This window comes from Vulpes lagopus, chromosome 7 (genome assembly GCF_018345385.1).
Source record: "Vulpes lagopus strain Blue_001 chromosome 7, ASM1834538v1, whole genome shotgun sequence".
Lineage (NCBI taxonomy): Eukaryota > Metazoa > Chordata > Mammalia > Carnivora > Canidae > Vulpes > Vulpes lagopus.
In genome coordinates, this window is record NC_054830.1 from 11,694,806 (window position 1) to 11,717,586 (window position 22,781).

General features: G+C 41.9%; 1 protein-coding gene across 1 annotated transcript; it reads right to left on the reverse strand.

Annotated features, from left to right (window-relative positions):
* Nucleotides 1-709: 709 nt before the first annotated feature.
* Nucleotides 710-22,048, reverse strand: LOC121495104 (cytoskeleton-associated protein 2-like). The gene is given in 6 exon segments (XM_041762393.1): nucleotides 710-1,559; nucleotides 1,561-2,113; nucleotides 2,116-2,278; nucleotides 11,403-11,477; nucleotides 21,696-21,791; nucleotides 22,010-22,048. Coding segments are annotated over 6 exon segments (1,776 nt in total).
* Between the last annotated feature and the right edge of the window lie 733 nt (nucleotides 22,049-22,781).

Below are 22,781 nucleotides of genomic sequence, written 5' to 3' on the forward strand. Positions count from 1 at the left end.
AGGTATGCAGTTTATAAAAGAATAAAAATCCTCTCTAGAGCATAAGACAATAGAACAAAGATAGGTGCTATTATACAAATGAAATGAGTGAACAAAAGACTATGTGATTTTCAAGCACATTTATATTACAGTTTTGAAACTATTGAATATTTGAAACTGTAGAATTGATAGAGGATAGTTTGGAGACTTATAAGACAATTTTACAAGTGATATTTATGTGTGGGGAGAAGAAACTTAATTGTACATAACTATCATGTTTTAACGGACATGACTTAATAGTAGAGTCAGTATTCTGCTTAAAGGCTAGCATGTATATTCTAAATTTTAATAACATGTCCACATAAATATATAAATTTAATCTAGAAGACCTTTTCTGGTGATGCACACTTACTTATATTTAATAGCTAACAATTTGAGACTATTAAAAGTGAACAAGCCAACATTATGATCAAACCTGTTTATATTCAAGGAATACAGCGAACTACTTGACAAAATTTACCTTTCTTAGTAACTCCCTCTGCTGAGATTGAAAAGGTAGGATTAGCTTTTTGCTGCACAGAAGGCAATCCCTGCTATGATGTGAGCATCAGTAAAAGAACTTACTGTCATGAATACTTAGGTATTTGGCCAACTCCTAAGAGACATACAAAACTATAACAAGCAAACAAAACCCTCAGAAACAATAAAAGCCCCATTTCTTATCATTGCTTTATTTCTCTCGTGCTGTTCCAGTCTCTGAGTACATCGGGCATAGGGCTGTGTTAGGACGCCATACAAAAGCATCAGTTTCACCTCCCAACTCTGTTAACTGCTCCAGTGAAGAGACACGTGGATAATGGTCTTTTAACATATCTGGCAATTTAGAAGTCTTCTCTTGAATACGTTGAGAATGTCTAACTGGTGTTAGAAACTTTAGCTCTTTAAATGTAGAATCTGTATTGTCAAACTGTATCTTCTTTTTTATACTTCGTAGGTATGGTGTAGTAGACACATTATATTTAATTAAGCAGCTCCCCCCAGTTTCTGCACTAGGAGTTTTAATATCATTGGTTAGATCTTTTGTTTTGTCATCTTGCTCTTTTTTGTCATCTTGAAATACCACATTTCTAGGTTTCTTTTCCATTTCTGGTTTTCCTGCCTCTAGATTAGCACCTATATCTTCACTGCTGACATCCTGGATGTATTCCTTGGTTGCACAAGTCTCAACATTTTCTCCATATTTGACTTTTTCTTGACTCTTCATTGTTAGAATATCTGCAATTACGTGTCGCATTTCTTTGATAGGCCGAGCCCCTGCCAAAATAGCTTTCTCATAGATTGTGATATTTTGAATAGGGCTTGTGAGTGGTTCAATACGTGCAAGGCATATACAATACTTAACACGTTTTTTGGTATCTGGAATATTTTTAATCAGGTCATTCAGTATGACTAATATTTCTTCTTTTGGGCACCTCTTATTAATCAGGTTTAGGCATTCAGAAAATGTCTTGTTCACATTTTCAGTAAATAATCTTTGTTCATCTTCTTCTACCATGGTAGTCCAAAAGGACCCAACTGAGTTTATTTCACCCTTCAGGCTGGGTAGTTCCTGAGCTAGGAGGGCTTTTCGGCACTTTTCTTTTGCTAGCTTTCCACTCACTCAGACAAGCTTTTCTTTCTTCTGCTGTTTCTTTGGGCTGAGTTGATCTATCAATAGTTGCTTTTGCTATAGTGTGTCTGTGAGAGTCAATGCTTTTTGACTTCTGAATCAGTCTGGAGTTAGAAGATGAAGCAGGCCTGGCTACAATTTCAGACGTCAGGTTTCTTGACAGTGTCTTCTTTCTCTCTACATCCTGAGAACTGGTTTTGGCTCTAGATGAAACTGTGTTTGACTGCAGTAATTCCTTCTCCTGAGGCCCTTTCTGGATTGTAACATTGGCAGCAGTTCTCTTGATGCCTTGTTTCACAAGGTCCCAAGCACTATTGCCGTGACTTCTGATAGGAGGCCACACCAGCTGTCTGTCTTGAGAGGCAGTGCTCACAAGTCTAGTGGTGGTCATCATGTTTCGGGCTGTGTCACTTCTCACTGTCAAACTGCAGGTGTCTGCAGGCAGAGGCTCTGGGGCTTTAGGATAGTAGCTGAAAGTTTCTTTGTTGCTGCAGAACTCTCATCTCTGACTGGTAGGGGCTTTCTTAATGAATTAATCTTAGACTGAACAGTTTGACCACAATAAGACCGAAGCACAAGCTTCTTGGACATGTTAGCATCTTGCTTCGGTTTTTCTGTGGATATTTGTTTCTTTTTACATTTTTGTTTTGAATTTCAGAACTTTAGTCTCTTCCTGGACCTGGCCTTCAGAGTTCATCACTTTCAGGTCTCTACTACCTGATACATGATTTACCTGTTTATGTACAAAAAAATGTTTCTCTTTTTAACATATGTTGAGTTTTTGTCTTCTTTGTTCTCTGAATGTGAGCTGAGTCCTCTGGCTTTGGGGCAGCTGCAGCTCCTGGGGCATGGCTAGGGTGCTCATTGCCCCATTTCTTATCATTGCTTTATTTCTCTCGTGCTGTTCCAGTCTCTGAGTACATCGGGCATAGGGCTGTGTTAGGACGCCATACAAAAGCATCAGTTTCACCTCCCAACTCTGTTAACTGCTCCAGTGAAGAGACACGTGGATTGTCAGTAGTGGAGCAGGACACATCTATGCTCTTACAGGCTCCCAGAGAGCATGTTTTAAACCAGTAAGAACAAGCCAGAAGGACCTGTGTCTTGTCTATTGCCTTTCTCTTTCATTTTTACCCCTGCTCCTCTCAGATCCAGTAAAGCTTCCCTGAAGTTTAAAAAAAGAGAGAGAGAGAGAGACTGGATGTGTATATATTTCTCCCCAAACTTGAGATATTTTTAAAGAAATATTTCACTGCAGTGGGTACAGTGAAGGGAACATAGGAAAGAGTAAGGTTTTGTGGGGCTGATTAGTTTTATTTCTTAGACATTTTATGAACATAGGCATGAGATGCTTTAAGCAAGTTTAGTGGAGAAAATGATACCAAACCTGGTTCTAGCTCTTTCTCCACCTTCACCTATACCACTGACCTTGTCAGAAGGACTGGGTCTCTCTCTCTTTCTCCCCTCTCTTTCTCCTTCTCACACCCAGCTGAGATCTGCAAAAGATGAATTGTAGGGCACTAAGTGCCTTAAGTCCATTAAGCCTTTGACTCTTGATTTGGCTCACATCATGACCTCAAGTCATGAGATCCAAACCCACATCACGCTGAGTGTGGAGCCTACTTAAGAGTCTCTTTCTCCCTCAATCTCTACCCCTCCTCCAGCTGCTCACCCACACTCTTTCTCTCAAAAAAATAAAGTAATTAAATTAAATTAAAAACTAAATAAAAGATGAATTGCTCCACAAAGTGTACACATTTTTGTTTGAATAGATATTGCCAAAGTATCCTGAAAATATTGCCACCCATGGAGGAGAGTGATCTTCCCAGCCATGTCACCAACATTTTGAATGATAAAACTTCAAAAATTTGACAGTTTCATGAAGGAAAATTACATGTCTTTGTTGCTTTACTTCCAACCTTCCCAATATCTAGTGAGGGTGAGCATCTTTTCATTGTTTACTGGCCATTCAAATTTCTTTGGCTATGGATTTCTTATAAAAGTATGGAAAGCAAATGATGAAAATACTAATCATAAGAAAATTGGGGCGTCTATATCAATATCAGAAAAAGCAGACTTGAAAGCAAGGAGAATTATCAGAGATAAAGGAGGACATTTCATAATGATAAAAGGATCAATTCATCAAGAAGATACAAACAAATGTTGTAGAGGAATTTGTTGCTCAACCTCATTCACCCTCTTCCTTGTTGTGTATTACAAACCAAGCGCTAGGGGACGCTAGTTTTTCTCAGTCAAGTGGATCATTCCCAAAGTTTTCCAGAGGCATATTTCACCCCTGGGGAATCTAACCAGGCCCTTATTTCTTTCTTCAAGCGTCAAAGCCAGAACTACCCACCAGCACTCTGCAGCATCCCAGGAGCTTCTGGAAATAATTGAGATCTAGGAATGAAAACAAAATGAAAAAAGAGAAGAGTTTTGCTCCAAGGCACCAAAGTAAAACCACAAAATTGAAATCAATACATGTTTAAAGAAATAACTAGCAAATGAAATGTTACATCAGTTTCACTAATCATTGGCTTTAGCATTTATAAAAATGACAATGCAGCCCACACACACAAAAATCCCTGCACATAAATATTCAGAGTCGCTTTATATGTAATAACCAAAACTTGGAAACTGTTCAAATGTCCTTCAATACATGGATGGTTGAACAAATACCAATACACCCATACAATGGATGTGTGTGTGTCTCTCTCTCTGTGTGTCTATCATAAATAAGTAAATAAATCTTAAAAAAAAAAAAAAAAAAAAAAAAAAAAAGTGTTGGCAGAGTTGGCTCCCTCTATGGGCCATGAGAGAAATTTGTCCCAGATCTCCCTCGGTTCATAGATGTCTTCTCCTTGTGTCTTCACATCATTTTTTCTCTGTGTGCAAAAGTCCTTTTCTTTTTTTTAAGATTTATTTATTTATTTCTGATAGACATAGAGAGAGAGAGAGAGAGAGAGAGGCAGAGACACAGGAGGAGGGAGAAGCAGGCTCCATGCCAGGAGCCTGACGTGGGACTCGATCCCGGGACTCCAGGATCGTGCCCTGGGCCAAAGGCAGGCACTAAACCGCTGAGCCACTCAGGGATCCCCGAAAAGTCCTTTTCTTATAGGGACACCAATCATATGGGATTAAGTCCAACCCTGATGAATTCATTTTAAACTTATTTATCTCTTTATCTCCAAACAGAAAAAAGGTCATATTCTGAGGTACTAGAAGTTAGAACGCAACATATGAATTTGGAGTGAGGGGCACAATTCAGCCCATGGCATACTCAGTAATAAAAACAACAACTTGAATGGATCTCCAGAGCACTGTGCTGAATGGGGGGGGGGAGCCAATCATAAAAGATTACATACTATGTGATTCCATTTCTATGATCCATCCTTGTGATAAAATCGCATACAACTATATAGACACATTGTACTAATGTGAATTTCTTGACTTTGATAATGAACTATACACATATACGATGTACTGCTGGATGAAATTCAGTGGAAGGTATGCAGAATTCTATGTACTATTTTTGAAACGTGTGTATCTGTAACTATTTTGAAATAAGTTGAACAAAAAAAAAACAACAAAATTCACTTTAATATACTCATTCTTGTGTTTAAAAAATCCAGTGGAAGTCATTTATGTGTTTGCTTTTTAACTTTTTTTTTCTTTTTAGCTTAATGAGAAAGTCTATTGATGCTCAAAGTATCCAGTTAAGGGTTAAATAGGCAATATACTCAGCAAAATGATTTCAAGAGAGAAATGTCCACTTTTTCCTCAAGAGATCATTTCCTTTTTTATAGAAAAAATACATATATGTTTATACATAAATATCTATTTCAAATATATATATGTCTTAATTTGTGCTATAGGAGATTGCGTGCTTGGTAAAGTGTATGAATGACTTGAATTGAGATTTCACTAAACCACCCTTCACATAATGGACAAGTGGCTTAAAGAAAGTTTCTTGAGGGGATCTCTGGGTGGCTCAGCGGTTTGGCGCCTGCCTTTGGCCTAGGGTGCCATCCTGGAGTCCTGGGATCAAGTCCCACGTCGGGCTCCCAGCATGGAGCCTGCTTCTCCCTCTGCCTGTGTCTCTGCCTCTCTCTCTCTCTCTCATGAATAAATAAATAAATAAATCTTTAAGGAAAAAAAAAAAAAAGAAAGTTTCTTGAAAAGAATCCACAGGACAAAAAGAAAGAAATGATGAGTATTGCTCGCTTTCCCCAAGAGGCCACTTCTAGCAGGGGTTCCATTTAAGGCAGACAATTATTTGGCACCTGGGTTCCTAACAAAGCACTCAGTCTCAGCCCAGGGTAATGGAATCGGAATATGAGCACTAAAGCCCCTTCCCAAGGGATTGAAGACCTACCTCCCTATCACTTACAGCCCCAGACCCCATTCTTTTTTTTTTTTTTTTTTTTTTTTTTTTTAAATTTTTTTTTTATTTATTTATGATAGGCACACAGTGAGAGAGAGAGAGGCAGAGACACAGGCAGAGGGAGAAGCAGGCTCCATGCACCGGGAGCCTGACGTGGGATTCGATCCCGGATCTCCAGGATCGCGCCCTGGGCCAAAGGCAGGCGCCAAACCGCTGCGCCACCCAGGGATCCCTCCCAGACCCCATTCTCCATGCAATCTAGCTCACCACTTAATAGATACCTCCAAATCCAGAAGGCAGAGGTATATGGCCTGCCCTGGGCTTAATGCCTGATGTCACAGCTCATCTGCCAGGTAAGTGCAGAGAGAAGCAGAACAACTGAGAACAGAAAGAAAGAGCATGAGTTCTGGAGATAGTCAGACCCATTATGTGACCTTGGGCAAGTGACTTTCACTCTCTGAGTTTTGACTAGTTAGTCTTCAAATTGTATGAATGGGACCAGAAAGTCTTTATGTGTGTAAGCCATGCTAATGTCTATGTTGTGTTGGTTTCTAGAAGTGGGCCTTGGAAGCAAGTAGATCTGAGCCATTCGACCTCCTGGCACCTCAAAGTCTTCCTCCTAGAGAAGAGGAGTAGCAGTAGGTGCCTTGAGAATCAGATACAGTCATGTGCGTAGAATCACTCACATAGTGAGCCCTCCGTACAGGTGAGCTGTCAGTAGGAAGAGCTATTTGCAAGGTTGCCAGCAAGAAGGAGGGTGAGGGAGAAATGGAGAATGTCCAACTTCTTGCTTCTGTTTCCCTTGCTGCTATGACCTGTAACTGAGAAACTTCTGATGAGCCCTGGGTGTAGGCATGTTAATCATCAAAGGAATTTTGCTTGTAGCTGAGATGTGCAAAAACTGCTTTTTTTATCCCAAACCTACCTCACTTGAGGAGATAAGAAAGGATGTACAAAAATGACTGTGCTAGATTTGCTATTTTCGGGAACAACATGACCAGATTCCTGTCTGCAAGGATCTATTGACCAAGAAGAAAGAAATCTCATAACCTTCCTGGGATGTCAGTCAACTTTCAACTCCAACATCCTCCTGTTTCCTCCTTTTGCTAACATAAAAGAAGCTCAAATTTTGTGTCCAGGGAGACGGCCCTTTGGGACAGTAGTCTACAATCCTCAGGTTCCTGGTTTAATAAATAAAGTCACTTTCCTACCCCCAACATCTTGCCTCTCCATTTACTGGCCTGTCCTGCAGGGAGCTTGGACTTGGTTACAAGGTTACTTTAGAGATTGTCCAGGAGACAGGAGAGAAAGAGGAGACATAAGAGTGGCTGATGAGGGCACAGACTAGTTGAGAGAGCAGAGAGGCAGGGGACTGGAGAGGAGAGTAGGGGACAGGAAGAAGGGACATTTTAGGAGGAAAGAGCAGCAGGAGGTGGTGACCTATTGGCCATTGATGTGAGGAGGTTAAGGGGAGGGGTGGACAGCTCCCAGGCTCTGCCTTGGGGATGGGAGGAATATCAGGGAGGCTGGAAGTCCTGGAGGATATCCACCAGGGAATGCCCCAAAGGGTGACATCACCCTGAGCATTGGGAACAGAACCAAGATACAGGCCAGTGGGTCTACTCTACTCGTTCCCACATTCTTCTTTAGGAATGGAGGACAGGAACCAGAAACTTTATCAAGAGTGTATGAGAGAGACAGGCAGAGACAGAGACCAGTACAGATACAGAGACAGGGAGAGAAATGGAGACAGAGAGACACAGATGCAGAGACATACAGAAACTGAGACAGAGATACAGAGAGAGAGAGTGAGGCAGAAACAAAGAGAGGCAGAGACAGAGAGGGAGAGAAATAAAAAGAGAAGTATTTGGATTTTAGGCATTCTAAAAATGTTCAGTATCTTGATTGTGGTAATAGCTTTACAGGCCATACATATTGTCCAAACTCCTCAAACTCTACATTCACATATACATCATTTATTACACAAGGTATACCTCAAAAAAGTAGTAATAAAGGTCAAAAGAAAAAAAATTTAAAGTATTGTTTATAATACAACAAATATCACCTACCTTAAGAAATAAAGCATCACATTGACAATTGAAACTCCGTGTGAACCTTCTCCTGTCCCACTATTTCTCTCCTCTACTGTGACCACTATTCTAAATACAGCATTTTTCATGCCCCTATGAGTTTTTAAATTTTTATGTAAATAAAGTCACTCTACACATCCTTCTGCATCTTGCTGGATTTTGTTTAGAATCATATTTTTAAGATCCATATCTGTTGGGGCAGCTGGGTGGCTTAGTCGGTTAAGCGTCTGCCTTTGGCTCAAGTCATGACCTCAGGGTCCTGGAATGAAGTCCTGCGTTGGGCTCTCTGCTCCTTGAGGAGTCTGCTTCTCCCTCTCCCCTCCCTCCACTCGTTCTCTCTCTGTCCTCTATCTCTCTTTTCTCTCTCAAATAAATAAATGAAATCTTGGAAAATGATTGATTCATATCTGTCAATACATGCGCCTCTTGCTTTATTGCTTCCAGAGTGATATGATATTTTATGGTAGAAATATACCCTCCTGTCTTTGTCCATGTTGCTGGTGATGGATGTCTAAGTATTTTCCAATTTTCCCTTACTATGAGAAGTGTTGTTCTTAATTTGTTTTCCAAATTTCATATTGTGGTAAAACACACATGACATCTCAACCACTTTTAAGTGCCCAGTTCAGTGGCATTAAATACATTTACACTATTGTATGACCTTCACCACTGTCCATATCCAGAACTCTCTACATCTTGCAAAACTGCAACTCTGTCCCCATTAAACACTGACTCCTCATACCCTCACTCTCACCATCTATTTCCTGTCTCTGACTTTGACTCCTCTAGGGATTTTACATGAGTGAAATCATACAGTATTTGTCCTTTTGTGCCTGGCTTATTGTGTTTAGCATAACGTCCTCAAGTTTCATTCATGTTGTGGCCTGGGTCAGAATGCCCTTCCTTTGTAGGGCCGTGTAATATTCCACTGTATGGATGCACCATATTTTGCTTACCCACCACGTACATTCCTGATCACACTTTCTCATGTGCTCACACAGAAGCATATACCCTACGCTTCCCATAGGGCTCATCTATATGTCCTATATCTCTGTAGCTATAAAGCTAAGAATTACTAAATTTTAGAACATGTGCATTATCAACCTTTCCAGACATTCTCAACTTATTCTCCTAAGTGATCTTACCAATTTGCTCTCTGCCAGCTGTGCATAAGGGTTTCTTTATTCTACATCCTGAAAAAGTCTTTTGGTTGCTAGATCTACGTTCACCTGGGGTGATGAGGGTGAGAGGGGATGTCGTAGTGGCTTCCAGCTCCACATTATTGGTAGGTTGAGGATCCTTGTATTTTCTCATATGCCATCTGAGTTCCCCTGTCTACTATATTGTTTCTTCACATCTCTGCTGCAGGAAAGGCAGAGGAGGGGGACTTACACTGATCATCAGAGTGTCTGGTCACAGTTTAGGAGTACCCCCAAGATAAGATGCTCAATAAGTGTTTGATGATTGAATGAGAAAGTGGAGGTTGTGCATGAAGACTCACTGGGAAAGGAAGAGAGTCAAGTGGCAGGCAGAGGAGCCCATGAGGCCAGAAAGGGTTTCATCCAAGTCCAGAAAATAGCAACCAACGGAGGCCTGCTGATGCAACCAAGAGAACTGCCAGCATTATGACAGCCACTTGTCTCTGAATCTACCTCCCTCTAACCTTCTGAGCCTTCTGAGGCACTCAGGGTAGAAGAAACTCATTGGAAGCCAGCTAGAAAGTGAGGAGGCAGCAACCCAGAGAAACAGGGGAATGGAAACAGGGAATGTGAGAAGGGAACGGGACTATGTCCCTCCTCAGGCCCTGGGAAGCACCACATCCTCTCTGGCCCTGGCACATTGCAGCCCATACACCCTCTGCCCACAAAACCACCTGCCCAAGCAGCCTTTGCTACCTCTTCCTCAGGACACCTCATCCCTTGGCCTCCTCAGAAACATCTGAACATGAGACTTCTGGGTCCCTAGAGAGGGAGAAAGAAACAGTATCGTGCACTTCCTAAAATGATGCGCTAAGGGGACTGTTTCCTGCCAAACCATACAACTTGAGTCTAATCATGAAGAAACATCTGATAACCCACATGGAGAGAGCGTCTACATAAAAATCCACCTGGATTCTTCAAATGCCAATGTTGCAACTTTGGGAACCATGGAACCTAGGTGACTGGCATATCAGAGTTCGTCGTAAAGCTTTCTCAATGTTTATATCCATTAGGAAATGTTATAATAAAAAATTAAATATGTTTTTAAGTGTCATGAAAGAGCAAGAAAAGCTGAGAGACTAGCCTTAGTGTAAGGAGACAAAGGAAACATGATAACTAGACATGGATGCTAGATCCTGGACTAGTAATAGATGCATCTGATCCCACTTCTACCTTCTGGAGGCTGGTTCAGAGGAGAAAACTACTATAAATCATAGTCATGCAGGGACAATTGGAGACATCGGAATCCAGACTAGCTATTAGATAATAAAATGTGTCAGTGATGAATTTCTTGAATTGCATAAATTTGCTGTGGTTACTTAAGAGAATGCTGTGTTCTTAGGAAATGCATATAAACTATTTAAGGGTAGAAGGGCAGGATATCTGCAAGTTACCCTCAAGTGGTTCAGGGAAAAAGTACATTTCTATTCAGAGATGGAGCTATAAAACAAATGTGAAAAATAAAGGTGAACAATTGGTCCAAGTAGAAGGACATGAAAGAATTCTTTGTAATATTCTTGCAACTCTTCTGTGAGTTTGAAATTATTATTTTAATTTTATATTATTTGTATTTTATATATTTAAAATTATTATTATAAATTATTTAAGAGCATACATATATACACATGAAAGAATTTATCAAATTGTGCACTCTAAATATTGCCATTTGTCATATGCCAATGATTCCCCAATCAAACTAGAAATAAATAAGTAAAAAAATGGATAGAGAATGTAATTTGCAAAAGCAGAGAGGTATGACAAGAATGTGTACGGAAGAAAGACCCTTCTTTCTAGCTGGAGTTTTCGTTTCATGGAGCAGGGACAACCAAGAGAGAAGGGTTTGTGGAACTGGAGGCCATCAGTGGCTTGAGGGTTGACTTTTTTTTTTTAAGATTTTATTTACTTATTAATGAGAGACACACAAAGAGAGAGGCAGAGACACAGGCAGAGGGAGAAGCAGTCTCCCTGAGGGGAACCTGATATGGGACTCGATCCTGGGCATCCAGGATCACACCCTGAGCCAAAGACAGAGGCTCAACCATTGAACCACCCAGCATCCCTAGGGCTGACTTGGGCCTAACCCGGTGTCCTCGCAGGATGCACTTCCCCTTATGGACGATCAGGGACGCCAGTTCGTCGACGGGCCAGAAGGTTTTCTACAAGTCTGAAAACGTTCAAGACCTGGAAGAAAACATTAAAACTCACACACTCTGATGTTTGAAAACATAAACGCAAGGCTGCAAAAATCAAAATAAACACTTGGAGGATCGCTTCTCGGCCTTTTGGCTAAGATCAAGTGTAATAAACACTTGGAGGAAATGAATGTCTTCTTAAACCAGCATAATATCAACTTCATTCATCGTTAACCTTAGCACTCCCCCCCCCCCCAAATGTCATTACATTTAGAAGTTATCTCTGGGTTAGTTGTTCTCCATCTGCAAGAATCCCCATAGACCCCAAATCAGCAAAACGTGCAATAATTTTCAAGACACCTAAATAATTTCAAAAGCAGAGTGATTTTCTATACTTCCTTTTTTTTTTTAACATAGGAAGAAATACACTTACTGCGAGTGGCTTGTTACAATGTTTGCTGTGAGGCAGGTTAGGACGTCTGAGAGTGCAGGTGCCCAGGGAAGTCCTGTCCAGCCTCCTGCCTTCACGCCAGCTGTTCCTGTGGACTCAGTCACTTTTCCCTCCCTACATTGGCCAACTCCACTCCCTTTCTTCCTTCCTATCTCAGCTGAGGCCATGTCCTCAAGGAAGCTTTCTTTAACCCCAACTCAGGCTCCCATTGCCCTCACACTAGCATCACATGCTTTGTAGACCATGTCACATCATAGCCACAAACTTATCATTTGTGCAATTATTGGATTTCTGTCTGTCTTCTCCATTCAAGGGTGAACTGATGAGGAGCAAAGATGCTGTCTTTCCTCCTCTGGCCCAGGGCTTTGACACATAGTAGGTGCTCAGTAATAAGGAAGGAAGGAAGGAAGGAAGGAAGGAAGGAAGGAAGGAAGGAAGGAAAGAAGGAAGGAAATGACCAAACAGCTGCATGAGAATGATAAACCTGTTCTTGTCTGGTCTTCTTTTTTAAAGTTTTTTTTTTTTTATTGGAGTTCAATTTGCCAACATGTAGCATATCACCCAGTGCTCATCCGTCAAGTGCCCCTCTCAGCACCCGTCACCCCAACCCCCCACCCACTTCCCTTTCCACTACCCTTTGTTGGTTTCCCAGAGTTAGGAGTTTCTCATGTTCTGTCATCCTCACTGATATTTTTATTCATGTTCTCTCCTTTACCCTTTATTCCCTTTCACTATTTTTTATATTCCCCAAATGAATGAGACCATATAATGTTTGTCCTTCTCCGACTGACTTATTTCACTCGGCATAATACCCTCCAGTTCCATCCTCGTTGAAGCAAATGGTGGGTATTTGTCATTTCTAATGGCTGAGTAATATTCCATTGTATACATAAACCACATCTTCTTTATCCCTTCATCTTTCGATGGACACCGAGGCTCCTTCCACAGTTTGGCTATTGTGGACATTGCTGCTAGAAACATCGGGGTGCAGGTGTCCCGGCATTTCACTGCATCTGTATCTTTGGGGTAAATCCCCAGCAGTGCAATTGCTGGGTCGTAAGGCAGGTCTATTTTTAACTCTTTGAGGAACCTCTGCACAGTTTTCTAGAGTGGCCGCACCAGTTCACATTCCCACCAACAGTGCAAGAGGGTTCCTCTTTCTCCACATCCTCTCCAACATTTGTGGTTTCCTGTCTTGTTAATTCTCACTGGTGTGAGGTGGTATCTCATTGTGGTTTTGATTTGTATTTCCCAGATGGCCAATGATGTGGAGCATTTTCTCATGTGCTTGTTGGCCATGTCTGTGTCTTCTTTGGTGAAATTTCTGTTCATGTCTTTTGCCCATTTCATGATGGGGTTGTTTGTTTCTTTGGTGTTGAGTTTCATAAGTTCTTTATAGATCTTGGATACTAGCCCTTTATCTGATATGTCATTTGCGAATATCTTCTCCCATTCTGTAGGTTGTCTTTTACTTTTGTTGACTGTTTCTTTGGCTGTGCAGAAGCTTTTCATCTTGATTAACTTCCAATAATTCATTTTTGCTTTTCTCTTGCCTTCATAAATGTATCTTGCAAGAAGTTGCTGTGGCCAAGTTCAAAAAGGGTGTTTCCTGTGTTCTCCTCTAGGATATTCATGGAATCTTGTCTCATATTTAGATCTTTCATCCATTTTGAGTTTATCTTTGTGTATGGTGTAAAATCATGGTCTAGTTTCATTCTTCTGCATGTAGATGTCCAATTTTCCCAGCACCATTTATTGAAGAGACTGTCCTTTTTCCAGTGGATAGTCTTTCCTGCTTTGTCAAATATTAGTTGACCATAGAGTTGAGGGTCCATTTCTGGATTCTGTGTTATGTTCCATTGATCTATGTGTCTGTTTCTGTTGGTACAGACAAGACAAGTATTACAAGACAGTATTACACTGTCTTGATGACCACAGCTTTGTAGTACAACCCAAAATCTGGCATTGTGATGCCCCCAGATATGGTTTTCCTTTTCAGTGTTCCCCTGGCTATTTGGGGCCTTTTCTGATTCCACACAAATCTTAAGATGATTTGTTCCAACTCTCTGAAGAAAGTCCATGGTATTTTGATAGGGATTGCATTAAATGTGTAAATTTCCAGGGTAGCCTTGGCATTTTCACAATATAAACTCTTCCAATCCATGAGCATGGAATATTTTTCCATTTCTTTGTGTCTTCCTCAATTTCTTTCAGAAGTGTTCTGTAGTTTTAAGAGTATAGATCCCTTACCTCTTTTGTTAGGTTTATTACTAGGTATCTCATGCTTTCGGGTGCAATTGTAAATGGGATTGACTCCTTAATTTCTCTTTCTTCAGTCTCATTGCTAGTGTATAGAAATGCCACTGATTTCTGGGAATTGGTTTTGTATCCTGCCATGATGCCAAATTGCTGTATGAGTTCTAGCAATTTGGGGTGGAGCCTTTTGGGTTTTCTACGTACGGTATCATGTCATCTGCGAAAGGGAGAGTTTGACTTCTTGTCTGGTCTTCTAATCCAAATCATAATTCCTATTATTCCATTGCAAAACTCTGAATATTAGCTGTCAAAATTCTCTTTAAATGCATGCTTATTATATCCACAAGAGTCCCATCTCTCCCTGCTGGTTCTCTCCAGTCTTAGGCTGAATAGTGTTGAGGTAGCAGAGAATGCTCAGTCCCAGACTCTGCCCTCAAGAAGTTCCGGCCTGGTTTGGGAACACATAGCTGGACACAGACACCTTCCAGCCTGGGAACACATAGCTGGACACATAACCTTCCAGCCTGAGTGTTTAGAGATGGGTCAAAGCGAGGGTTTTGGGGGCTGATGAGCAGTGAAGGAAAAGTATCCTAGAAAAGAGGCTTGAACATGGCATGGAGAGCAGAGTATAAAGATTCGTTAGTCCACGGTAGCTTTCCAGCTGAAAGACCACATATGCAATGGCCCTAAGGCTTGAGAAAGCATGATTTTAGGATAGAGTAGAGATAAGAACTGGCTATAGAGGAGACTGGCAAGGTCCACTGGAGTAAGGTTGTAAGGGATGCTGCTACCAAGGAAGTGAGGGAAGTGAGGGACTACATCCCACCCCAAAACAATAGATGAGCATCAGCTATTGTCAGTGTGGGGCAGGCAAGTGGCTCCAGTGAGAATCTGGCTACTAGGAACAGTGGAGCAGGTTGTGCACACCACACCAACCTCAGGGGGCGCCATTCACACAGGCAGCAGTGACAATGGTGCTCCACCACATGCTCCACACTGGGGAGTTATCTCTGTAGTGGCCCTGCATGTAGGGAGATCTCAGGACTTTATGTACATTAATTTTTACCTTCCAAATACTTTTAAGGTAATAGTAATTAGAGAATGGACAGAAGACTCGCGTACATGAACACTTCACCAAAGTGGATATACAGATGATAAAGACGCAGGTGAACAGATGTTCAACATCGTTAGCCGTTAGGGAAATGCAAATTAAAGCTAAGAAGGAGATACCATGACACACCTATCAGAATGGCTAAAATTAAAATACCGACAATACTGGGACGCCTGGGTGACTCAGGTCATGATCCCAGGGCTACTGGATCAAGTCCCACATGCGGCGCCTGCAGGGAGCCTGCTTCTCCCTCTGCCTATGTCTCTACCTCTCTCTCTGTGTGTGTCTCTCATGAATATTTAAATAAAATCTTTAAAAATAAAAAGTATATGTTGACTGGGTGCTGTTCTATATGTTGGCAAATTGAACACCAATAAAAAAATAAATTTATTTTTAAAAAAAGTAGCCACAATACCAAGTGCTGCCAACCAGGACTTACATACATTACTGGTGGGTATGCAAAACGGTGCGGCCACTCTCAAAAATAGTTTGACAGTGTCTTATCAAGTTAAACTTACACTTATCATATAACCCAGCAGTCTCACTCCTGAGTTTTACCCTCGAGAAACAAAGACTTATGTACATGAATATCCATATCAATTTTATTTGCTCTAACCAGAAGCTGAAACATCCTAAGTGTCCTTCTACTGGTGAATGTCTAACCAAACAGTGGTCCAGCCATAGGACGGAACACTACTCAGCAATGAAAAGGAGTGGGCTGATTTTTAAAAAAGATTTCTCCACTATTCATTTGAGAGGATGAGCAAGAGCAGATTGGTGGATGGTCAGAAGGAGAGGGAGGAGCAGGCTCCCAGCTGAGTAAGGACCTGTAGCTGGGCTGATCCCAGGACCCTAGGATCACGACCTGAGCAGAAGACAGACATTAACCAACAGAGCCATCCAGGCATCCCAGGAATGGACTATTCATACAAGTGACAACCTGGGTGGTTCTCAAGGGTATTATGCTGAGTAAAAGATTTGCCAATCTCAAAAGGTCACATACTGTATACACATGACTTTCTTGAAACATCAGAATTACTTTACTGACCAGATTATAGTTGCCAAAGGTTTGGGAGGGGAGTGTTGACAACAAAGGGAGGCACAGGGGAGATTCTTTGGGATGGTGGAACATTTAAGTGTCCTGACTATGGTGATAATTACATGAATCTATACAATTGGCAAAATTTCATAAAGCATTTCAAAAATTGAGTGCATATAAACAGTGGTCAATTCTCCCCCAAATAAAGATATGTGGCTAACAGTATTGTGCTACTTCAATGTTCTCATTTTTATAAATGTACCATGATTATATACTTTTAATACATATAAATCTATAATTATATATCTAATGTAATATATAATTATATTTTAATATGTTTGATATATAATTATAAAATGCTTTTATTGGGAGAATCTGAGTAAGGACTGAAGTGAAGGATTCTTTCACCAATGTTTGTCACTTTTTTGTGTCTAAAATTGTTTCAAAATAAAGAGCATTTAAGAAGAAAAAAGGGAAGAGGGGCACCTGTGTGCTCAGTGGTTGAGCGTCTGCCTTTGGCTCTGGTCTTAATCCCAGAGTCCTGGGATCGAGTCCCCATCAGGCTCCCTATGGGAAGCCTATTTCTCCCTCTGCCTATGTCTCTGCCTCTCTCTATGTGTCTCTCAGGAATAAATAAATAAAATATTTAAAAAACAAAAGTAAAGGGGAAGTGTGATTTGAAGTAACCAAGAGCCAATTTCATCCTAAGAGCTTCTCTTTTTAAGTTCTCTCTGGGGGGAGTGTTTTAGAATACTCTAAACGATAATCATAACACTATATAGTGGTGCAATACTTTTAAATACTTTTATATAAATATTCATACAGCAGGAGTATATGCCTGAATCTATTTTACCAGTAGATATGCAAGCTCTAAAGTATTTAGAACGTGAAAAGATGTTCCACTTGATTATTCTTGAAAGGAAGTGCAAGTCAAAACGACAGTGAGGCAACAATTCACACCACATAGTGGCCATCGTAAAAAGGATGAACAACAAGCATTGGTGAGATGGGGAGAAATTGGAACCTTGTGCACTGCTGGGGGGGAAGATAAAATGGTGGAGCCGTGGTGGAAAATACTTCGGCAGTTCCTCAAAAGGTTAAACATAGAATTGCTGCATGACTCAGCCACTCTGCACATAGGGATGTTCTGAAAAGACTTTAAACAGGCTCCTGAAGAGATACCAGTACACAGATGTTCCTAGCAGCACTATTCACAACAGCCAAAATGTGGCAACAGCCCAAATGTCCATGGTGAGTGGACAAACACTTCTGTACAAGGGAATACTACTAGGGCAGCCCAGGTGGCTCAGTGGTTTAGCGCCGACTTCAGCCCAGGGCATGATCCTGGAGACCCGGGATCAAGTCCCACGTCGGGCTCCCTACATGGAGCCTGTTTCTCCCTCTGCCTGTCTCTGCCTCTCTCTCTCTCTCCTTGTGTCTCTCATGGATAAATAAATAAAATCTTCAAAAAAAAAAAAAAACACAAGGGAATACTACTAAGCCATAAAAAGGAACAGAGTTCCAACACATACTACACCATGGATGAACCTTGAAAATATCACACTAAGTGAAAGAAGCCAGACACAAAACACCACAAAAGACCACACACTGTATGATTCCATGTCTAAGAAATGCCAGAATGAATAAATCCATAGGCAGAAAACAGACTGGGGGTGGCCTAAAACTGGGGAGAGGTGGGGGAAATGCCTGCTGACAAGAACAGGGCTTCCTTCTGTGGTGGTAAAAATGTTCTGGAACTAGGGAGAGGTGGTGGCTGCACTAAATTATGAATATGCTGCATGCCATTGACGTGCTTGCCTTTAAATGGTTAAATCTGTGTCGTATGAATATTACGTTAATTAAGAAATAATTGCCAGTAGGCTATTGAGCCCACAATGGGAGGCCATGGACATAGCCCAGTGGTGAGGCAGCTCCAGCAGAGCTCAGGGAATCAAATGGGCATGGGCCCTACAGCGAAGGTCACCCTGATGCGGCCCAGAGCTCCTGACACCCCCAGCCCAGGGATAGAGGGAAAGGCCCAGGGCTAGCTGAGGTCGCCCTCCTCCCCAAAGAGGCAGGCCAACAGGGACAGAGTGTGGGGCAGACAATTAGCAGGTGCCTTAACAAGGCACAAGGGACTAGGTCCGAGGAGTGGGATAGAGAGGTAAATCTGGCTCTGTCAGGTTCTCGAGCTTCCTCCTTCGAGCCCAAAGACTTGCCTCTACATCACATGTGGCCCACAGCACTCTCTCAGCCAAAGCTGGCTCACCTTTGGCCACATATCTCCACGGCCAGAGGGGATAATTTCATAGATCAGTAGGAAGAGAGGGAGATTGACAAGGTCAGTAAACAGCAAGCAGGGGGCCCTGGAGTCTCCAGCCAGGCCTGCTCTGTGACCTCAGGGAAGTGATGTTGCCTCTCTGGGCTCGGTTCATCTGTCTGTCTAATGAAAACAAACCCAAACAGGAAGCGTCCTGGGAGTGTAAGCCCTGCTCAAAGGTTCCAGCTTCTGGGTCCTCACAACAGAGCTTGAAGAGCTTTGGAACAAGAGGGACTGCGAGGTGTGTAGTTGGTGTTCTTCCCAAGGCTTCCTCATCCTAGAAGTGGAGGTAAAAGGGCCTCTCTGGAGGATTAAGTAAGACAAAACACATCAAACTCTTTACCATGGTGTGTAGTGTGCAGGAGGTGTGTAAGAAATATTAAGTGCTACCAGCAGGTGATGGGGCACCAGTGCAGGCTTCTCAGCAAGAGAGAGGCAGGTCATTTCACAGTGGTGGTGGCCATTATGGAGGCTCAACCAGAAGAAGAAGCCTGGCCTCAAAGCACCCAGAGCAGTGAAGAGTAGTGAGACGAGAAGCTGGGGCTGGGATGGGAGACTGGGAGGAGACAAAGAAGAGGAAGTTCAGGTAGAACCATAGGGATGCAGGGCGTAGGAGGAAGCAGAGGAGGCCGCCGACCACATCTCTGACCCAGGTGCCTGGGGGTCACCAGGGCCAGTGCTCAGCCTGGGCACAGAAGGCAGAAAGAATTGGGGGTAGATGCTGGGAGGGGCTTGACACAGGGTCTCTGGGAGCCAGGGTAAGTTCGGCAAAGCAGGAGCACCAAGAGGTGTGTCTGCAACCTTGGGATGGGACCTCAAGGGACACAGTGACCTTGGCCAGGGAATGAGGTAGAATCCATCATTTACTTATCCACCCATCTGGACTCAGTCTCCTATGAGTTCCTGAGGGTGGTGGGGACGTGTGTGTGTGTGTGTGTGTGTGTGTGTGTGTGTGTGTGTGTCTGTTATTGCAGGCACTCAAAAGACATAGATCATACTTCAAGCTGGAGTCTGGCTTGTATTCATCATCCAGATTAAGAAGTAAAACGTCTGTTTACATCCCCCCTCTGTTCCCATGCTCCCATACTGCCCGTGTCACACCCCTTCCTCCCTCTCCCTCCTTCCTCCTGCTCTGAGAGAACAAACATCCTATCACTAGTGTTGTTCACTCCCATACACATTTTTGCACCTTAACTACATGGGACATATCCACGAAGGATCCACAGAATTGTGTGCATGCCTCTAGACTTTACCTGAGCAACATGATTCGATGCACACCCTTCTATGTTTGGTTCTTCTGTTCATGCTTTTGAAATTCATCCAGGTTGGTGAGAGCCTTTCCACATGTCTTCCATTTCTCTGACTATAAAAATGTCCACTGAGTAAGAGTGTGCCGTTGGATGTATGCACCCCTATTGTGTGGGTGAGCACTACTCGTTCCAAACGTCCTTGAACCTATTTCACCATATTCCTTCTAGAGAACTCTTCTGTGGTGGATGTGCAGGGTCAGGAGGGGGTCCCTGAGTTTGCTGTCATCTCAGAATTCCCATCCACACCTTGGGGAATGCCATATTGAAGATGCTCCATAGATGGTCAGCAAATCAACAAGCAAGTGAAACAGGGTACATTTACAAGGCCCAACACAATTTCCAGGCTATTCCTTGGAGACTCAGTGCCTCAGGTTGTCCATTTGTGTCCAAATACACTTCCAATTTTCACTACTTTGATCCCCAGCTCTTCAGGCCATTGATTTGTTCTCTGTATGTTTAATGGACACACGGTGCATTTTGTAAAGTTTTAAGAGGCATATTTAAAGTGCTCTGTTTTAGTTGTATCTTTTCTGTATCATCCAGAAAAAGCTGAACAGAGAGACTTGAATGATACCAAATTGAAACATCCAGAAAATTCTGCATATTTTGCCCCAAATTATGGACTTACATTATATCAGTGAACTTCACTTTTTAAAATAAATTACTGAAACAACCTCAGTGACACTAGATCATGGTTGAGGTTTTCCCAAGTGGAGTAATTGTTCACCAAGTTGATTTCTCTTTTCAGGAAATGGGTTTTTTCCACAAGCAAATCCAAGAGTCTGAATGGCGGTGTCATGTCCATATTGATATTATGGTTTTTGATGTTTTACCAATTATTTCATATCTGGAAAGTCTCAGTTACTTCAACCCTATGTCAGAGTATGTTAAAAGGCGTATTGTTTTCTAAATGTTTTATGTCTGCTTTACCAACATACTTTGACATAACACAATTTTTTCCTGGAACTTTTTATTATTCTAATGCTTTTTAGTGTGACATATATTCTTTTGGTCTTTCATCATTCACTATTACAAATTTTCTTTGAACCTCTAGTGAACTGAGCATGATTGCCATTCACATGAAATCATTAGGTATCAACATTTCCAACCTCAGTGAACAGCTTGTGAGCAGTATTTGGATCCAGTATTTCTTTCACCTGTTACTATAAACTACCATATTTATACTGTTAAATAATTGTTTGCCAAAAATATATATTACTTGTCACATTTTACAGTGAGCTTTACACAGAAGCAAAACTGTTCTAGGTTGTTAGGACTTCTTCCCGCATTGGATGTTGCAGGGCTTCAATTCACTAAGAATATCATTCCTCCTCTATTCTCCCACAAATTTCAGCAGAGTACTATTCATGATACTTATTTTTTCATAAGATTTTATTTATTATTTATTTGAGAGGGAGAGCAAGCAGGGGAGGGCAGAGGGAGAGAGAGAAGCTCACGCCACCCTGAGTAGGGAGCCCAATACAGGGCTCTATCCCAGAACCCCAGGATAAGGATCAAAGCCTAACACAGACACTTAACCAACTGAGCCACCCAGGGCCCCCTACTCATGATATTTAATAGGAACATAAAAAAGCTTATCCAAGCTCTGTGCCTTTACATTCTGGATCCTTTCCTTTAATGTTTTATTGTGAACTTGATTTGATCATTATCCAAACATTGCGCACTTATGCAAAAATTATAATGCACAAATGTAAACACTGAAGAAAACCTTAACTATCTAAAACCAGAGCCAACCTCAGCTTTGAGAATACTGACAAACTGGTCCTCCTCCGATAGGGAAGAATACTTTTTAAGCACAAGGCCAAGTTGCTCACAGTGACGATAGCCAAACTGGCAAAAGTTTTACAAAAACTTCCAGATGTGGCGGGTGTATCAAAGCTCATTGCGACCTTCAACCACAATGAACTTGAAATATTGAGTTTATGTTATAATTTGTGTTGTCAATTAATAATTAATTTTACTATTCTTTGGAAGTACTATCAAGGTATTGTGTAGCCTGTGCCAAATATTTTCAGATTTTAGCAATGGACAGCTGTACTGGCACATACTGGCTGCATACTAGCCATGAAGTGGCGATAGCAGGTCATGGTTGCTCTTGACGTGCAAGGACAGGCAATATTTTTGAGCATTATTGAGTTTCAGGGAAGCAAAGAAAGGGGGCAGAAGCTGGAGAGCTATTTGAGATAAAGAAGGGATTCCCTCAAAGATGGAAGAAATTCTGGAATCCTTGAGTCTTACTTTGGATTCTCCCCAAAGCAGGTCCTGTCAGAATCAAGGACTTGAGTACAGATAGTATGTTTAGGAGGTGATCCCAGGAGATTCAATGAGCTTTGGGAAAGTGAGAGACATATGAGCAGACTCAGATGAGTAGCTGAGGGGTGATCCTTCTATGGATCCCCTCCCCCAAAAAAACCACTCCAAAATGGCCCTACTGAGGAGTGATGAAGCCAGGGGAGCCACCCAACAAGGACATGTTGTTTGCTGACTATAAGTCACTCCTGGGGGTGTTAATGCCCACATTTCACATTACCCCATGTACAGGAGGAGCTTGCTACTGTACCCAGATGACACTCTGCGGCATAGAGGTGTAGGGATTGAGGGTGAGAAATGGTCTGAGTGTGTGGCAGCTGTCCAGCCAGCCTGCAGGTGGGTTGTGGAGAATGAATGCTGTGTTCACTGATGGAAATGTTGCAGCAAACAGGTGGGAGGGTGGGTGGGTGGGGTCCTGTTGCAGGAAAGAGTGGGAAGAATTAATGAATGTCTGAACTAACAAGAGAGGATGAAATTCGGGTGCAGTGCAAGGGCTGTCCATATCAGGAC